This window comes from Cyprinodon variegatus, unplaced genomic scaffold, assembly GCF_000732505.1.
Source record: "Cyprinodon variegatus isolate N-32 unplaced genomic scaffold, C_variegatus-1.0 Scaffold738, whole genome shotgun sequence".
Lineage (NCBI taxonomy): Eukaryota > Metazoa > Chordata > Actinopteri > Cyprinodontiformes > Cyprinodontidae > Cyprinodon > Cyprinodon variegatus.
The window spans coordinates 62889-81983 of record NW_015151191.1 but is presented as its reverse complement, the minus strand read 5'-3'; the positions used below and the strand labels follow the sequence as shown (position 1 = coordinate 81983).

Below are 19095 nucleotides of genomic sequence, written 5' to 3'. Positions count from 1 at the left end.
CTGTAAGATCTTAAATATTTTATTCTGTAAATGAGTTCAGGTGACGAGCAGATTAACAAGAAGTGTAGAAAGAAGACATCCCAAGATGTCAGTGCCGCTAACATTTGTCTCAATGCCTCTATTATTAAGGGTTTGAAATAAGTTTAATGAAATTGAGAAAATGCTATTAAGTATAAAGTCCCAGTACTGGGCCCCGAAAACAGCTGCTGCACACAGTCAGTCAACTGGCCGAAAGGAAAATATTTGACTTATAAAAGAAAAGCAAAAAAGCAGAAAGAAAAAAACTTTGTTGCTTGGACAATATCTGACAAATTAACTGGTTAAAAAGGAATAATCTGTGATGCTCCTGAAAACATCTTCTCCCTTTTGCTCATTCTATGTTAAGTTTAAAAATACAATTAAGTGTAAATACATTTTATAGCCTTAAGTGTTGAAATCAATATGCTGGATGTTTTAGCAGAAGGAAGAGTGGTTGCTGGTTTAGATAAATGCAATTAGACAACTTTTGTTTAAATGTCGATAGAATGGCACTGCAGTATTTTTACTTAAAATGATCATACAATCAGAGTCTTTTATGGGCCATAGTTTGATAAAAATATTCCACAGCCTGCACAGCATATTTAGAAAATCAAAGTCCTCCTTGAGATGATAGTGGACTCACTGGGATTATCTGTAAACTGATTGTTACCTCTTCGATTTTCCTCTGGATGTCCTGCAGCTGATCCTCCCACTCCTGCATCTCTGAGTCAAAGTTGTCCACAAGTTCCGGCCTTTCCTGCCCCCACCCCCGGCCCTCCAGCCCCAGCTCCAGATCGATGGCTGCCATGATGCAGGCCGTTCAATAACCCTCAGGCCTCGTTGAATAGCTGTTTCCGTCCCCCCTCCCTTCTCCTGTTTCCCTCTCTCAAGTTCCAGTTGTGGTGCCAGTGAGGGGATGGACTGAAGTCCCGAAAACACTAGAAAAGAACCAATACATAAAGCATTTAAAAAATATATTTGTCTAAGAACACACTAACCTATGGTAGATATCTGTCTGCTATAACATTGAAGCATACTGAAGGATAAATGTTTGTTGTTTTAAAATACAATATTTTCTAAAGAGTTGGACTGTTGCTCACAGAGTTCAGATATCGATGACCCACTTTATCCTTCAAAATCCACTGACAGAAGAGTGGCAAGATAGATATCTACCAAGCATCTGACCTCCAGCAGCCTCTTAGACCTTGCTATATTTCTACATAAGAACACCCGGAGCAATGAGGCGCTCAGAACATGCCTAAGATGCTAAAGGACATTTCAGAGTTTCATAATAAACCATCAAACGCAGAGCTCACTCTCACATATCTTCCTATTAACTTTCCAGATCATTTAACCTTAAGCCTCCTAGTCAGATCCACTGATATCTTAAAAGGTTTTAATAATCTAAGATGCACTTGTTGCTATGATTCACTATGACAAGCATCCTTGTGGAAGGTGCCCGAATGTACCAGCCATTTCCCTCCCACCTGTGATGTAAGCGTAGAGATATTAATAAACTTGTAACTATGCATAGTAAGGTGACTAACTGTCCCATGGACAGCCAGAATCTAAGCCACAACCAAAATATATATTAAAAAAAATTATTAATACATGGCTTCTATGTCATATAAATATCTTAATCTAGTTAAAATTAAGTTATTCCACTTTTTGTCCCCAATTTCAGACCAGGATAAATATAAATTACATGATACTAAAACATGTTTTAGTGAATCCAGCAGTTCTTACCTAAACTCTCAAAAGAAATGCTCCGTCTTCCAGAAAATAATTCCTCTTCTAAGATCTGTTCTCTCAGACACTTTCCCTCCCTGCGTTGCCAGGCTGTAAAGTCCCCTTTCCTTGTTGCTGCCCTTCTCTTATGCCCCGCTCTGTTACATAAATCCCAGCACACTCAATTTAAAGGGTCCCCTTCCTCAGAGTTAAGAACCAAGCTTTGAGCTAAAGGGTAAACATCCTCTGTTCCAGCTGGGGTCCCCAGCCTTTATACCACCCCAGTACGCACCAATCTGATCCGGGATCAAATGCCATAGTGTCAAATTCATTCCAGCATTTGAAGTCTCGATGGGACGACTGTCGTCACCAGCATCCCAGCTATAATTACTGAGGCACATGGAGAGAGGGAAAGTGTTTACATTGCTATTTCTGCTGCTGCTCTCTCAGCCAATGGGCACCTCTGTTGCTACTCTGCTTATAGGAGACATGGGCAGATTTCGTCTTGTGACCCGACCATGCTGCAAATCATTTTTCCAAAGGAAGCCAAATGGGTGTGGGTGACACAGTGAGTAATAATTTGTCACAGTCAATAATATCTTTATTGAACACAGTCACGGAAAGGAGACTGTCAGGTGGATGCTTGGCACATTTGACATATTTTTAGTTCATACTTTGAATTCTTTAAACTTCATATGTGATATGTGGCTCTTTTGCATTAAGGCTTATAAATGTTTGTAAAATATTTTGTAAAATAAAAGAATGAAACAGATAAAGATATCATACACATTTTTCCTGTAAATAGTATAGAATTGCAAAATGTCAGCTGTTACCTTTAGCTTCAGTGCCTTGCAAACAAATTCCACAACAAATGTTACCTCAAGGTTTATCTGATTGAGCAACACTAAGTGAAGCAGTACCCCTAATAAAAAAAGGTAAAAGAAAGCTGTTGTTCGACAATGCGTATTTAACAACTTGCCAAAGTTTATCCTTAATGCCAAATTATATGTATGGAGAAAAACTGATACGAAACCCTAACTTTCAGCTGGACATTGACTCTAAACATGAAACCAGATTAACAACAGTGGAGAATGGCCTAATTAAAGTCTATCCCTAATTAAAATAAAACAAATTTTTTTTCCCTAAGACTTCACAGTTACGTAAGTGATCTTGTCATGGCAAATATTTACCGAAGAGAGTAGTTGTTTACAAATAAATAAGGTAAAAAAATAAGCTAATTACAGAAACAATTATAATAAGCCAAAAGAAAGATATTTGTATGCAATCAGAAGAACTGCTCTGAGAAATCCATTTTTCAAGTCGTTTAAGCTTCACAGCTATGCACCACATCATGTTTGTCTAGTGCATGAAATGTAAATAAATACATATTGCAAAAAAAAATAAAAAATAGAATCCCTGCACATGTAATTATGAATCAGTCACCATCACTAACAAATGCCAGCACCAGATCAGATTTATATATGTGGGTATCCCCTGACAACAAGAGACAGAATTTGACCCAATTTATGTTCCTCAAGTGTAAAGCTCCTCAGCTCTTCCCTCCACCTGCTCTTTAATATGACAAACATGTCATGTGCTTGAAGAACAAAATGCACAAACACACTTACTTTCTTTACTTCACCCTCAGGAAATAACAGCAGGATGATAGGACTAGTTCTCTGGAAAACAAACAGAATGTTGCATTCACAAAATGTTAAAGATAAAAATAGACTCTTAATCAAGTCAAGGACAAACTAGGATGTAAAGCAGCATGGTGGCTAGCATCTTTACTGAAAACCTTGAAAACCAGAATGTCTGAATTGGGTTTATGATTTGCAGTCAGTATCTAACCTTTATTAGAGAGCAGTCAGACTGACCTTAGCGTGGAGAATCATCAGGGAGTCAGGCTAAAAGCTTCTCAGAATAAGGGCCACTCTTTTCATTTTCCAGCACTCCAAACAAATGGCTCTCTAACCACTCTACCCTGGCTCCAACAGAATTACTTGGATTTGCTTTTTGAAAAGATGATCTTTGCTGTCTCTTAGTTGTTATGGAGATTGGAATGGGGGTGAGAGGTTTATGATAGCGTAGCAATAATTAACTTCTTTAAACAACAACTTAATGTGTTTAAAGTTTGTGTGTTATAACACATTAGTGAATCTATTTATCTAAAGATGAGAACGGAGAGGGAGTTTAAAAACATTGTTCAAAAGAGGAAGGGGATTTACTATAATTGTTCAGATTCACATCAATTAAAGGAATTAACACAAAAAATTAAACAGTTTTCTAGAGATTACTTTGTTTCTTGATTCAGAGTCTCAGAGTTCTACACGTTTCATTCAGAACTAGATGATGTACTTAAATAAAGTCATTGATTGTCTCTTAGTTCTGCAGGAAAAACCATAAACAGCAGAGACCCACATGCACCGAACAAATAGCAGATAAAAAAAAACACAAGTGAAGAAGAAATATAACAATGAAATATCACATCTAAAAATATCAAATACATAGTAGGCCATACTTAAATCAGGGTTTATACAGGAATGAGTAACTCTAATTTAATGCTTTTTAATGCTCTTAGAAATAATTTGAATGCCATCAACAAGTACCCATGCCTCTCATGTATACACAGCAAAATCCTTCGTCATCTTCACCATCGACAGGCTGCAGCCATGTCCCGAATTCCCCGATTTACAGACACTTTTCTTGAAATTGCCATTTTCCAATTCTCTAGCTTTTTGTTCCGCCTCAACCTTGTTTTCCAAACATACGGCTTTACGATCAACCGTTCTTTTTAAAGAACTTTAACTTTTCAATTGACTATTTTCTGGTATTAAGGAAATAAAGCACACCCCATATGAAAGAGTAATTCCAGCATTAAAGTAGTAAATTGTTACAGGCACTCTTGGCGGCTGTGTTTTATAGAATTATTTTGGGGAAATTTAAGTCAGAACTGAATTCAGACTTGGGCCCAAAAGCTAGAAAACCTTTGTTTTTTGAGCAATTCAGAGGTGCTTTGGGTTGTTGTTGGGCTCTTTAAACTGAACAAGCTCAAAGTTTAACACACAAACTGATTCTCCTTAAGGATCATCTGGAAGAGAGCAGAATTTATTTTCCTGATCGTGGCACTGATGATTGGCTTAATTACTCATTCCATTCACTTGTCTAACTCTGCCCTGTTTCTCATCATTGCTCATCTGATCCACCTGCTTCTACCTCTATTTAAGGTGCTTGCATCCATTCATCAGGGCCAGATTATCTTGTTCCTTCCAGCCAGTGGTGAGAGTGTTTTTAGCATACCTGAGTGTTTCTGATTACCTGATCCTGACCTGCTCTGCCTCCCAACCACAGAGCTTGCCTGTTCCCATCTGAATGGTCAGCCTGATATATAATTGGACTCCTGGACCTCTGAGCCTGCCTGTTCCTCTTCTGATCTGTTTGCATGACATGGCTTTGGACTCCTGGACCTCGAAGCTTGCCGGTTCCTGCTCTGATCTGTTTGTCTGACCTGGCTTCTGACTCCTTTATGTTCTCCGGGGCTGCAGCATCTGGGACACTCTTGACGGCGCCCGCCGCATCTTGTTGGCAACCCACCGGCTGGATCCTACCTAGCTCTTAGCATGGACTGAACTGTTAAACCAGGTTAGTGACTCCCCCGTCAGATTATCATGGTCACTAACCTGTGTTTCTGTCCTGTAGAGGTTACTACCTAAGATGCAGTAACCTCTGCAAATCCACAGATCCGAAGCCCATCATTATTAATAAATGCTTTTGAGTTATCCCACTTTCTGTCTTGTCTGAATTTTGGGTCCGTTGTTCAGAGTCGTGACATTTATGTCTCCATTAGTTATGACAAGGTGTGAAATCAACAAAGGACCATCATTCTAATTCTCACTATGTTTATATATGTATATATTTGATCTCTTTTATTCTTATGTTTTTATCTTTATTATTGTGTAGTTGGATGTGTGTGTATATATATATATATAAAACTGTAACTGGAGTGCGTAACAAAAGTAATTTTCCCTCTGGGATTATTAAAGTATTTCTGATTCTGATTAATTGTAGTACCAATGCTTTTTCAAAACTCTGAGATAATTTTATGCAAGACACAATTTACATTTTTTTTCTAAAAAAAAACATATTTTCTCTTATTTTTTTAAGCAATGTCAAGAATGTCTAATGTCAAGATTTACTGGGCCTAATAAGAGGGATATTTGATTTCTTTTTCAGTCAGAAATGGTTCGGTCTTGGAGTTCTCCCTCTGATACTTTTAAAAAATGTTTTAAGTCTCTATGTAATTGTTAAATTGTGAGCACTGATTCTAACTATAGAAAGTTAGGATCAATGCTAAAATCATAAGTTAAGTTATGATTTTAGATGTTGTTCCAGGTTCTTGATGACCTCCTCAATCAGTCCATGAGGTTACTCACTGTTCCATGTTTTCCTCAGAATGAAAAACATCTGGTTTTTATTTTCTTTTGGGTTTCTATTTAGTTTTTGTGTATTTTAGCCTACTTATTGTTGCCTGACAGGTGCTATTAAGTGATATATTTATTCTACTGGTTGAATTAGGCCAGACAGTTGGTTTTTATCCCTTAATAAACAATAGCACTACCCTTTGAATCCATGATTTTTGTCAGATATTAAACATTAGAATTTTCCAAAAAACGAAGAAAACACAAAAACAAAAATTCTGTCACTTTTAAGGCAGGCCCCTTAAGTGGGGATTCTCGCTAATGCGGCACCACTTATTGAATTCATAAGAACTACACAGCAACACTCAGGAAACTCACCTTCTGATGCAAGTGATGCTTACAGGGATGCATTATGATATTGGAGACTCCAGTTGTTGTTGACACTTAGTGAGCGGAAAGGGCTTTTGCTGTGCTTTAGATTACCATGGCAACAAATGAGGCATTTAAGGGAAAAATAAGAGCAACATAGCGAACACAAACACGGATGACTCGAGCAAAAGGGGGGCTTACATCACAGAACAAAGAAGAGAGTAAACAGGAAGACTAGTTTAAAGATAGTGGCATAAGAGAGGGATGAGAATAAGACCAGTATAAGGATGAGTAAAATGATGGGTTGGAACATCTAAGGAAAAATGTAACAGGAGAGAAAAAGGTGAGAGAAAAAGAAGAAGGTCAGTATTCTCTTTTGGTTTTTATAAGTATAAATGAAGGTGAGAAGTTTGAAGTCTTACCGAGAGTGGCTCGTCTGCATCTCTGTCCTCCAGCCTTGGAAGATCCAGTCTGTCAATAAAAGCTTGCAGCTCTTTACGGAAGGCCTTCATCTGAGCATTGATGCGATACAGCAGTTCATGTTCCCTGATCCTGCTCCCATCCTCCTCTCCGCCCTCCTCTCCGCCCGTCCTAAACATCAAATCACCATTTGAAACGTAGACCCTTGCCTCTGAAATGATGGTGGCGGTATCAGCGATGAGCCTGTCGATGGTCCGTACGAGCCTCTCTGCTTCCACACGTATGTCCATCAGCTGTTGTCTGTCATGGAGGTTACAACGCCTACCGGGGAGGAAGCGAGTCAAGGTGGAGGAGGCGGAGCCTTCTGGACCCGGCGGGGTGTAGAGGCCCCTTGTGGGCGTCATGCACCGGCTACTGCCATTATTGTTTCTCACCTCATCTGAATCACTTTCCCCGCCCACAGGGCCCTCCCGTTTACGATGGGGTGGGAGCAAGCGGGAAGAGGTGGAGTCTTCGTCGCTCTCACGTCGCCCGCTTGCGGCTCCACCTGCATCGCTCTCTGCATCACTGTCTCTAGGGCTGGGCCGCAGGGAGAGATGGGAAGCCAGATCGTAGCGTTGCATGTTGGAGAGGAGGACACGGTTCTCATATTGAAGTTGCATTACCTTAAATAAAGACAGTGAGAGAGAAATTTTATTTTTTATTGCTTTTCACAAATTAACAGATAGTGAAACAGGTTATCATTACTTTTTATACTACTTTGTGAGTAGCAGAAACAGAAAAACAGAAACAAATTCAACCAGTCATACAACTTTTTTTTTGTGTCAAATTAATGGACAATGAAACTGCATTTGTTATCATTTTATTCTTATTTTATTCATCATGGCCTGTCCAATTTGGCGCATGGGCCATTAATTCAAGTTGAGTGACCTGAAGAACTCTCCTTTCCCTCCTTTATAGAGAAACTCTCTCACTGATCCTGAAGGCAGCCAGACCCTTAATGCTGTTTACCCCAGGGGCCAGGAGGAGTCTTGCACACACAAACAAAGATAAGTATTGATTCAAAATGGATGTATAATAGCCACACATGTTAAAGGACACAGAATATCATAAGAACTAAAAAAGTAACTATATAACTATATAGCTAACGTAATAACTAAGTAACTAAATGGAAGAGTTTCATGGGCTTGTCTGATCAAAGTTGGAATGGTATTAACCAACAGTCCCAACTATGTTGGGATCAGTATTATGACTAATTCTTAAATCAAAATAAAGTCTATTAAACATCCTGCAGACTAACATATTTACGGTAGTTTTTCCGGCTGGTGTCAATAACCTCAACCTTAAAGGTATAATGGAGGATTTTCAGGAATTTTTAAGTGGAGACCCGCCTCTCCACTTAAAAATGCACATGAACAACCCTGTACCTGCTTGCTAGAGGGAACGCCTATTAAACGCCTGCAAGATCATGCATGAGCCCATTTCTCCTTGTGCACGTGCGGTTTTAAGGTTGCCATTTGCACCACTCATAAGCTTACTTTCCAAAAGAAAATTTGCAATTTTTCCATCATGTCAGACTCACCACTGGTAAGTGAAAATGGGGACGAGCATGTGGGACGGCCTTATGTAAACATATCACCAGAATGATTGACAATTAGGAGGACCACTTATTTTAATGATCCACCCGGAAAAAGAACATTGTCCACTACACCTTTAAGTCTTTCTCACCCAACCTACTATTACAAACTTGATCTAATGCAGGGATTATAAACGCCAACGTCGGTAACTGCACTGGAATTATTTTTACATGTGAACACACGTGTCTCTTGCAAATATTGCACAGAGAAAAAGATATAAAAACATTAAAGCAAGTTAAATATGTCTTCTAATCATTTTACTTTTTAAGGACTGTGAGTATGAAAATGGGTGAAATTGCATATGAGTAGATTTAGCCCACTATAGCTACCTTGTCTTATCCTTTGCTGGGCACAGACGGCCTTACGTAAACATATTACAATGATTGAAAATTAGGAGGACCCCTTATTTTGATGATCGACCCGTAAAAAGAACATCCTCCACTACACCTTTAAGACCAATCGTTTTTTTTTAAAGAGGCATGCAATTGCACGATGCATGAAATCCTAAAATCATCGCTGTCCTGTATATACTGCTTGTTAAAAAAAAAATAGAAGAAAAAATATAAACAAATAAGTGTTGTTTCCTTAAATCAACCATTAGATTCTACACGTTTAAATGTGCTATTCTGGGACGTTAGCCACCAACATCATTATTTTTAGGTGGATTTAAAATAATTAAGTAATAGTTTCTGCACTGGTAAATATTTTAAACTGTCACATGCATTTGTAATAATTATGACATCTGACTGTGGCTGCTGTTTTTATTTAGGGGTATCATATTAGAGGAGTAATAATCAAAAGTGCTTGATGTAAGCAACATATCCTATTCCTTCAATTTTACATTGATGCAATAAATATTTGTTGGTTTTGTTTATGTCACATATTATTAATGCTACGTTAATGCTTGTGGTTGTGACGTGGTGCAGGATGTAAAGTGATTTTCACTTCATCATAAGGAAAGAAAATATAAAAATCCAGACCTTGCCGCTGAGATCATTAATCTGTAGCCTGGCAGCTTTAAGCTCTTCCTGAAGATTTTCAGATTTAGCTCCATCAGCCGCTGCTCCTCCTGAGCCCCCTCCACCATGTCTGGAACTTCCCTCGTGGGTGCCGGCCTTGAAGCGCAATTTGTTCAGCTCTGCTGTCACCCTCTTGTTCTGCTCCTCTGTATCAGCAAGGTTCCTCCTCAGGAGCTCGGCCTCATCTTCAACCAGCTGCAGCTGCTGCCGGAGCTCCGTCAGATCTTCGCCCAGACCTCGGCCCACACCCGGCCCGCCTGTCGCCTCAGACCCGCTTTCGCCACCCTCTCCCTCGCCACGGAGGTCGTCCAGTTCTGCTCTCAGACCTCGGTTCTCAACCTGGTTGGGAAGATGGAGACAAATTCTAATGATCAATGGATTTTGCCTCAAAAAGCTTTTCACAGCATGCTCTGGTCTTACCTCCAATTCTACTATCTTCCTCCCCAGGATGTTGGCCTCCTCCTCCACCAATCGAAGCCGGAGCTTTAGTTCTGACTCGCGGGTGGTAGGCGGGCCGCCAGCCTCCCCTTTGGGATGGGTACTGTCCAGTTCACCGTAGAAAGAGCGATACTTCTGCAACTCTTGCTCCAGACGATCCTTTTCCTTGTCAATCTTGCCTGCTTTCTTTCTCATGAGCACCGCTTCCTCCTTGATAAAAGCTAACTGGCACTTTAGGTCTTCATTATCCTCCTGAAACAAGAAGAAAATCAGTCTCAGCAAAAAGCTACAACAACTCAAAGACCTAAGATTAAAGGAAAGATTTTGAGCAACATCCTGTCAGCCAAGAGGTCGGTCCAAGAGGATGTTTAGCATTCACTGAGTCTTTATTTATGACTAAAGCACTCTAATCTTTTGGCTGTACTTAAAGTATAACATGCTATGTGTTAGGCTTGAGAAGACTTTATCAGGAAGACAGAGATGATCATAAAAAACAGAAAGAGAAAGCAGAGAGTCTCTGACCTCTATGGGAGTCTGTGTTGGCTTCTTGTCAGCTTTCTGGATGTCTTTGCTTCCCCGTCGCTTTTGAGACTAAGAAAAAAAGAAGAATATTTATGCCACCATGCTTTTATTTTGACGGTATAAGTAAAAATACACAAAGATATATGAAAAGGTGAAGATGAAGTAGATTTACAGACATGGTTTTCACAAAATCTTTTTGCTACTGATACTAACCAGCTGACCACATCTAGAGACCAAACGTGTTCTTCCCCATTCTTCTTTGCAGAACATCAAGGCTTAGGGGAGTGTTGGCCTAGTGGTTAGAGCAGTGTGCTTGTGCTCTAAGAAGGTTGCAAGTACCTGGTTCAATCCCCACAGCCTGCACTCTGGCTCCCTGAGCAAGACCCTTAACCACACACTGCTCCCCAGGGTTTGGGTTAAAAGCAGAGGTAAATTTCTCCAGTGTAATATCAACAAAGTTCAGTTATTAAAAAAATGCTTATTAAGTCTCATTCTTGTACAGCTGCTTTAATTTGATATGTGTCCGACTGTTAACCACATTTTTGTTCAAAGCTTTGGTTTTAGAAGTGAACCTTACTTTAACTTCTACACAGCTTTATCAGCTGTCTGCAGTGTTAGTTGGTTTTCATGATGCTGTCTGTGCGCACCAATGTTTTCTAACCAACCTCTAAAACAGACGTATTGATGCTGAGAACAAATAAGACAAAGATGGACTTGTTTTATTTCTCAGGTGACTTTAAGCAGCTGGGTTTTATTCTGGGGTGTTAGATTAAAGGTGGTTATGTTAAAGATAGGCTCTGTGTTTGCACCCTGATGCTCTATCTCTCCGGTTCTTTTCCCTGAAAAGAAATCACTCGGGACAAACTCTTTAAATAACATTTCATAACGTATATGTATTAAATAACCAGGAGACATGACAGCAGATTCTGATAGAAATTGTAATCTTACTCAGATCAGAGAAATTGCTTAGGGTTACAGAATGGCAGCTGTTCACCTCTGGGCTCACCTCTTAGGAAGTGGCCCTGATTAATGGTTAATAAGGCATTTTATACATCTCATCAGTCTGCCACATCATCATATTTTACATCATACACATTAGCAGATGATTAGACATCTATGGTTCCAGCCTTATCAAAATAGGACACTGCCGCTCTCATTCCATTTCCAAATCTTTGCCACATACAAAATGAAGATATAACTGTATATCCAGACAGAGGAAATGTCCTAATTAGATTAAAATGTCAGTTCTGACAAACAACAGGCAGCCCATACCAGGGTGTGATAAAACTCACGCATCTTCAATGATAATTATCCTAACAGTTAGATGCAACTGCAAACTCTTTGTGCAAAATCTTCAAAAACCCTGAGTAATGTATTTATATTTTAGTATGACACTATAGATATATATATATGTCTATTCAGCTTGTATTTTTTATACATGGCTCTCAATGCTTCCACGTTCGTTTATGATAAGGACCAAAATCAGTCCAGTGTAATGACCTTTAATGCACTCACCTCTTTGGTCTTCTCTAGTTCATTCTGCAGAGCCTGCTTGGTCACTTCCACCTCTATGAGTTTCTGTCTCAGTTTTTCATTCTCCTCTTCCGTCTTTGTCCTTTTCTCCTCCACCTTTTCCAACTCATGGTGCAGCCGGACTGACACATCCTTCGCCACCTGCAATACATTTACCAGACAATAAACAATCAGCCTCATTTCTGATACAGCATTTCAAAATGCGATGAACTTAAGTTTTCATACTTCATATAAACAGGAGGAGTAAGAGTTCAAATAAAAAGCTTTCATGATAATGTTAGTGGAGACTTCATGTGGTTTGATTGATGGCTTCTACCTTCAGGTCCTGCTCCAGAATCCTCAGCAGCTCATGATCAATCTCTCCTGCCTGGGCGTAGCGCACCCTTTTCCTCTCAGCTTTGCGCAGCCGATAATGCAGGATCCGACAGTTTTTATTGGCCCTCTCTAACTCACGCCTCATTTCCTGCAGCTGGCACGTGTCTTCCTCATAGAAAGTATCCCGCATTTCATCCATCTCGGCCCTCATCTCCTCAATCTCGCACTGGTCAAAAACACAAGATGGTTATGATAGATTACCATACTTTGCTTATGTTTCTCACAGAACAACTAACTTCAATTATAAAAAAAAAAAAAAAAAAAAGATTAATTATTATCATTGTTTTCATTCATGGATCTTTAATTACCTTTTAAATCCATTTTTTTTATTTGTAATATTGTTATAAAGTTATATATTTGGAAATATAATTTATTAAAATCAAAATATAGGAGGTTTTTTGTGTCTTTTTTCATTGAATTTCTAATAGTCAATAAAAAACATGCACCAGAAATTTGGCAACAAGCCACAGTTTTTTTTTTCTTGATACATTTATTTCATATGTCATATGTTTGCACCAAAAGATAAAATATACAACACCAAAATCATTTAGTTTAAGGTTGCAGTTATCTCCTTGTCTGCTGTTTGTTATTAATAGATATATTTGTAATATGAAGCCTATATCCTGCCCTGTGATTGTGTAATGCATTTACTAATAGTATAGACCTAGTATATCCTTTAAAGGCAAAATATTATTGATCATTTGGATCAATAACCATTAATGTATTATTCCTCTACAGACTGTGTTTTGCAAAAAAGGCTTAGCAGTCTGTCATGGAGAATATCAACAGGCTGATTGATTGGTTGTCTATCTGTTATTATCAACAGTAAGAATATCAACACATTTCTTTTTTAAACCGTTTTCATTTCATGATGAATTATAAACCTTGAGGTCATCGTTTTCCTCCAGCAGCCTCTCTATCTCCTCTTCCAGGGCCTGGTCCTGCTCTGCCTCGGACGCCGCCTGCATCGCCTCTGCAGCCGGATCCAGCTCCCCCTGCACCGCCTCCTCTCTACCACCGCCCTCCGGTTTAGTCTGCATCGTCGCCACGCTCCTCTTGCGTCTCCTTTGCAAATGAAAGTGGATCAGCTCAGCCTGTGAGCATCTTCTCCACGGACCAAAGCCGAGGCCTGCTCCACAACCCCCGGTGCTGCTGCTTCTCTTCTCCCGCTGTCTGTTTTCCTCCGCCTCCTCTTTTTTCCTTGGAGAGGAGGTCTTGTTGACGGGGGTTTTCCGAGGAGGATTATCTTTAAAGCAGGGAATGCATTGAGCTGAGCGGCGGGCCGGTGCTACCGGTGAATCTCCTCTGGCAGCATCCGCCCTTTTTGAAGTGAGATCAGCCTCAGCACCAACAGCCTGGACAGCAGCCCCGCTGCGCCTCTCTGGGTCCCCCTGTCGGCCGCCGGTGGATCTGCTGTCCCTGCCAGTTGTGTCTCTACCTCTTTCCGCCTTCAAGTAGAACCTATTCGGATGTTTAGCCGCTCGCTTCGTCGCTTTATCTTGAGCTCTGTCTCGACATCCAGTACTTTTACCAGTTGTCTGGGTTGTTGAAGGTCCTTGAGCGCCGTTACCAACTGGCTTCATTTTCGTTTTCCACAAAAATAGACACAAAACATCCGCTATATGCGATTTACGCCATTTGATGCAATTCAATTATTATATTCTAGGCTCAAATTGATCAGTTTTTTTTAATCTTTTTTTTTAAGTTTCAGGAAGTTTTAATTTATATAAAGACGCCGCTAGATGTCGCTGTTCTTCTATAATAACATCACCGCAACTTGGAAAAAATAAAAATCAACGGTTATGGAAAAGGTTTCCATCAGAAACTGACTTTCCAAATAGAAGAAAAGGTTAAAAATAAAAAAATATAGGTCTATATAAACTAGAAGTTTGAGCAAATGCTCTTTTCCTGTTTCCTCGATTTTATGCCTACCGCAAGGCTTCAAAAAGGAGGGAATGGGCAACTCAGGGCACCACCAAGCACCACAAGGGGCTCTGACCATAACGTCATGATGGACGTCAAACCCGGAAGAAAACACTATTTTACATCATGGTGGCTTTTAATTAGAATTATGACTATTCAAAACTAAAATCACGATATCTTGAAATTACTTTATGACTAGTCGTAATTTAATGTAGATATCTGAAATGTGTATTTCAGATAGTCAGTAATTCATTCTAGATATCTTAAATTGACGTCTCTGTACAAGTTAATGTAAATCTGACGTCATTTTGACTACTCAGAATGTAATTATTAGAGATATCTCGAAAAGGTATTTTGACTAAAATATAATTAGAGATATCTAGAAAAGGTATTTTGACTAGTCAAAATATAATTAGAGATATCTTAAATAGCTAAAATGTCTAGTCATAAAACAATATGAGATATTGTGAATGTAAAAGCAGTATAACCGAATTTATGTTAACACGGCTTGCCATAATCCCCTAGCCTCACATTTATCTTGCCACAGTGCCCCTCTAATCCCCATTTAATTTTAGTGTATAGAATATAGCATATTGCAAGATCATTAGATTATGAACTCTTCTGTATTGTTGTTGCATGACATCAATATTTGTTGTATTTCATTTAGATTCCATTTGAAAGAATAACAAGCACCGTGAAGTAGAACTAAATTATGGTTTTGAGAGATTTTTTTTTCATATATATTTTTTTTCCCCCGCAGATTTAGCATGCTTTTGTATTTTGCCCACTCTGAGCCAATGTTTTGTTGAGCCCCTTTTCATAAGGCTGTAGCTTCCTGGGTGAATCTACCACCTTTGCACATCCTGAAACTGACATTAGCTAGTTCTTGTTTGTGAAATGCCTCAAGTATGGTCATAATGCATGTGGACTGTAGAGCCTTTATAGATATCAGTTTTTTAAACCCTGTGACTGGGTAATTTTATCTAATGATTTTATTTAGATGTTAACTATTTTATTGTAGATCGTGCTGTGCTGCCATCTTGCCAGAAGGTAAACATTCAAGTGTTCTGCAGCCACTTGCAGGTTTTCTTTTCGATTTGTCTGTATTTAAATCCATTAACCTTCTTATTGACTATGACCAGCTTCCCTGCCACCAAGTATTTCAAAAACATCTCCAAATCATGGTGTGGGTACCACCAGGTTTTAATGTGGGGATGATTTGTTTAAGGTGTTTTTTTTTTCTATTTATTACTTTTTTATTTCCTTTATTGAACCAGGTAAACCCATTGAGATCTGGATCTCATTTTCAAGGGGGACCTGGGCAGAGATCTGCAATACACTGCAACCTGGTTACAAAAAAATCAATTAATACATATGCACAAAATATAAAACAATAAAAAACAATTTAAAAACAGTGACGCTGTTTCATAGAAGCTTGTTGTCTATCTTTAAGAACCGCTCGAAATAAGTCCAATTAAATAATGTCTGACATCTTGAGCTCAGACTGGAGCTAATTCCACGCTGTAGGAGCCAACACACTGCTTTCTTTCCTTTATCAGTTTGAACAGGAGGAACATGTAGAAGAATAAAGACATTGGAGCCTAAAAAATGTGAACTACTATATCTGTTCACATTTTTCATGTTAGCTTTCCATCACATCTAGCAATCAACACAGACTCTCTACTTCTAAACTCAGCAGAACATATGCAGTATTACAGCTGCCTTTGAATAGGTTAAAACCCATATAACTGTCAATACGTTGATATGATCATGAAGTTTTTTTTTCAATCATTTAATTACCAATATTTACCTAAAATTTCTATGCAGGCCAATAATTCTTAAATATTTATTTTCTGTTCATATTAATGATCCTGACTTACAGCTTACAAACAAGAATTCAATTTCTCATAGAAACAAAATATATCTTAAAAGGAATCAAATAAAACATTTTAAAATGTAGAAACCTCCATGCTGGTGAAGACTTTAGGTTGAAAGTTCAGCAGACAGTTGCTGGCATCCTTCTAAACCCCCAAATGTTAAAACAAAGAAATAAATAGATAGCACATGGAGTGCTTACTGGGTAATGCATACAATGATCATAATAACTGAATGCAGAGGGAAAAAAAAATAAAAAATTAGGCAATGTCACAAATACACAGATGCTTGCAGTCTAATTGATCTATATTAGTTAATAAGATTTTTTTTCTTCAATTTTCTAAAATATGTTTACATTTTCAATAAAAATTTCACTGTATTACGATGCATATTTAGTTATCCTTTCCAGACACAGTTCCACTCACAATAGACCGAGATATTATCCTTGTCCAGCAGAAGTCGCTGTCTATACGCTAAACTGTTCCATGGACCTAGAGCCAATAAAACGCTGACTGTTTCCACTCAGTTTAGTCTCTCTTAGTCATTTAATTGCTAATGAGATGAGTGAGCAACGGGTCAGGTTTGGAGGGATTTAAAACCTGCTCAATGACCCTTCACCCTGTTTTATACTGTGGTCTGCAGACCCATGAAACTCTTAGCCACAGCAAACCTTTTGATTCAATAAATGGGAACCAATTTAAAAGTTGGAGCACATAAATATCTTTTTTTCGTCAAAGTCGAAGTTGCATACTTTTTTTTACAAGAATTGGCTGCATCAATAGTTGTAACGACTCTACAAATCCATAAGTCAGCTTATAGCTAAATGTGCAAACACATTTTTGATCAGCATGGAGGGGGGGGGGGTAGGTAGGTAATAGTGCCCTGTGCTAAAAGCATTGACCCCTCTGCAATCCTCTTAGTCCTTAGCTTAGATCCCTTTGTGTCCCTGAGGAGGACAAATATTCTCCCTGGCACTGAACTTATCTAGAATATTGTTTGTCTATCTACCCTTTAACCCCCACCCTGATGCCAGTATAGAGAGGGTTGGTAGTTTGCAAGTGTCCTCAAATGGGAAGAAAGGAGGTGGAGTTAAGCAGTTGCACAGGGTGCAAAAAATATGAAAAAAGCCAACAATTAGAATGTGCTTGTCATTTGTAAATATATATTTATATATACAGATAAAAGACAATTTGGAAAATCTATTTAGATTAAAGTTATACTTTAAAACCAGATTGGATATTTAAAATGTATCTTTAAAATAACATTGTCAATGGAAATAATTATTTCAAAGTGTATTTTTTTGTAGAAATGTCCCTCAGTTTCTTCTTTCTTTTCATGGTTACAACCAGTAACTGCTCAAAGATTAGCAGTAGATTCTCTGACAGTGACCTGGTTTCCTGGATAGCTCGAGGAGTGACGTGGAAATAAGCTCTTTTGGAGCTAAAGCCAATTTGCTCTCAAAGATTAGGGCAGATCTGTCTGAACAGGCTGAAGATAACAGCCTCTAACACAGAGACCTGCAACAGGATCTTTTCTACCTGAAGATCCAGAAAAGATGGGAGGATAAAAAATAAAATAAAATAAAAAAAATGCATCTGATATGGAGTCAGTCACAACAATTGAGAAATAACATAGATACAACAAACACAAGAATCTAAGCAGTGCTGACAGTTTCTTTATTTCATTTACATGTGCAGCCAGGAAGCAGAGTCCCTTTTCTTTGAACAAGACAATAAAATGACCTCTTGGTTTCTTAAAAAAAAAAAAAGCTTTTCATTAATGAGGCATTTCCATTCGATCCTAAGTGGCAGTAGACGACATCCTTGAAACTCGACTATGATGCACAGCAAAAAGAAATCAATTTTTGAAGACCCATAAGAAGATGGATTTTACTGTCAATAAATATTTCCTAAAAACCATAAATAAATCTAAGGTCTTTCAAATCTGTTTTTTTAGCTCCAAATAAACACAAGGGTATTTGCATATTGTTCTTTAAATGCAGCAGTTTTCTCCTTGCAAAGAATTGCACTGTCCATGAGCTGTTGGACCTGTTGAAAGATGCTCCAGATCATCACAAATAAGTAGCAGAGCCTTGCAAAAGTATTCATATGCTCTTAACATTTTCACCATCCACCATAAACCTCAATGTGTTTTATATAAGAGACCAACAGCATATGGAGAGAAAGTTTTAATTAGAAGGACTAAAATATGTTTTTTTTCTTTTTTAAAGCAACACATTAATCGTAAAGCAGTTAGAAGACCTAAAAAAAATGTAGCAGAAAAACATATATCCGCAGTTTAGGCGGAAGAATCTGTTGTTAAGACAAGCTGTAGTTTCCCATCAACATAAGACTGCATTTATGATAAAATTAAAAGGAAAAAAAGCCACTTTTGAAAGACGTCTGTCATCAGCAATGACAGGTACACAGCAAATATGTGGAAGAAGCTACTCTGATCTGATGAGACTGAGGTTGAACTGTTGGGTTTGCATGCAAAGCACTGTGAGGGGAGGGAAAATTGATTAAACTAAACCAAAAAGACAAAATCCCCATAGTACAAAATAAGTGGTGGCAGTGTCATGTTAGGATACGTTTGTTTTGGTCAGAGAGAATAGGAGGTTATGTACAGGGAGCTAAGATAAAAGACAACGTTGTCTAAAAGAGCTGAGACTTGGCAAATATTTTACTCTTACTTTGCAAAGCTTTTAGAGAAAACTCCAACNTGGTCAGAGAGAATAGGAGGTTATGTACAGGGAGCTAAGATAAAAGACAGCGTCTTGGTAAATATTTTACTCTAACTTTGCAAAGCTGGTGGAGATAA

The 19095-nt window shown here is 38.5% G+C and overlaps 1 protein-coding gene across 2 annotated transcripts; it reads right to left on the bottom strand.

The window, feature by feature from the left end:
- Positions 1 to 817: 817 nt before the first annotated feature.
- Positions 818 to 14109, bottom strand: LOC107097979 (protein SOGA3-like). Of its 2 annotated transcripts, XM_015395384.1 has the most exons (10): positions 13362 to 14109; positions 12419 to 12643; positions 12085 to 12243; positions 10570 to 10638; positions 10030 to 10299; positions 9571 to 9948; positions 6956 to 7618; positions 6543 to 6846; positions 3375 to 3425; positions 818 to 956 (listed from the first exon to the last, which is right to left on the bottom strand). In XM_015395384.1, exons 1-8 carry the CDS (start codon positions 14058 to 14060, stop codon positions 6736 to 6738), a joined length of 2574 nt encoding a protein of 857 aa, XP_015250870.1. In that variant the 5' UTR covers positions 14061 to 14109; the 3' UTR covers positions 818 to 956; positions 3375 to 3425; positions 6543 to 6735. The 2 variants fall into 2 exon arrangements, with proteins under 2 accessions (XP_015250870.1, XP_015250871.1); XM_015395385.1 differs by lacking the exon at positions 3375 to 3425 and having other exon boundaries at positions 819 to 956.
- Positions 14110 to 19095: the final 4986 nt, after the last annotated feature.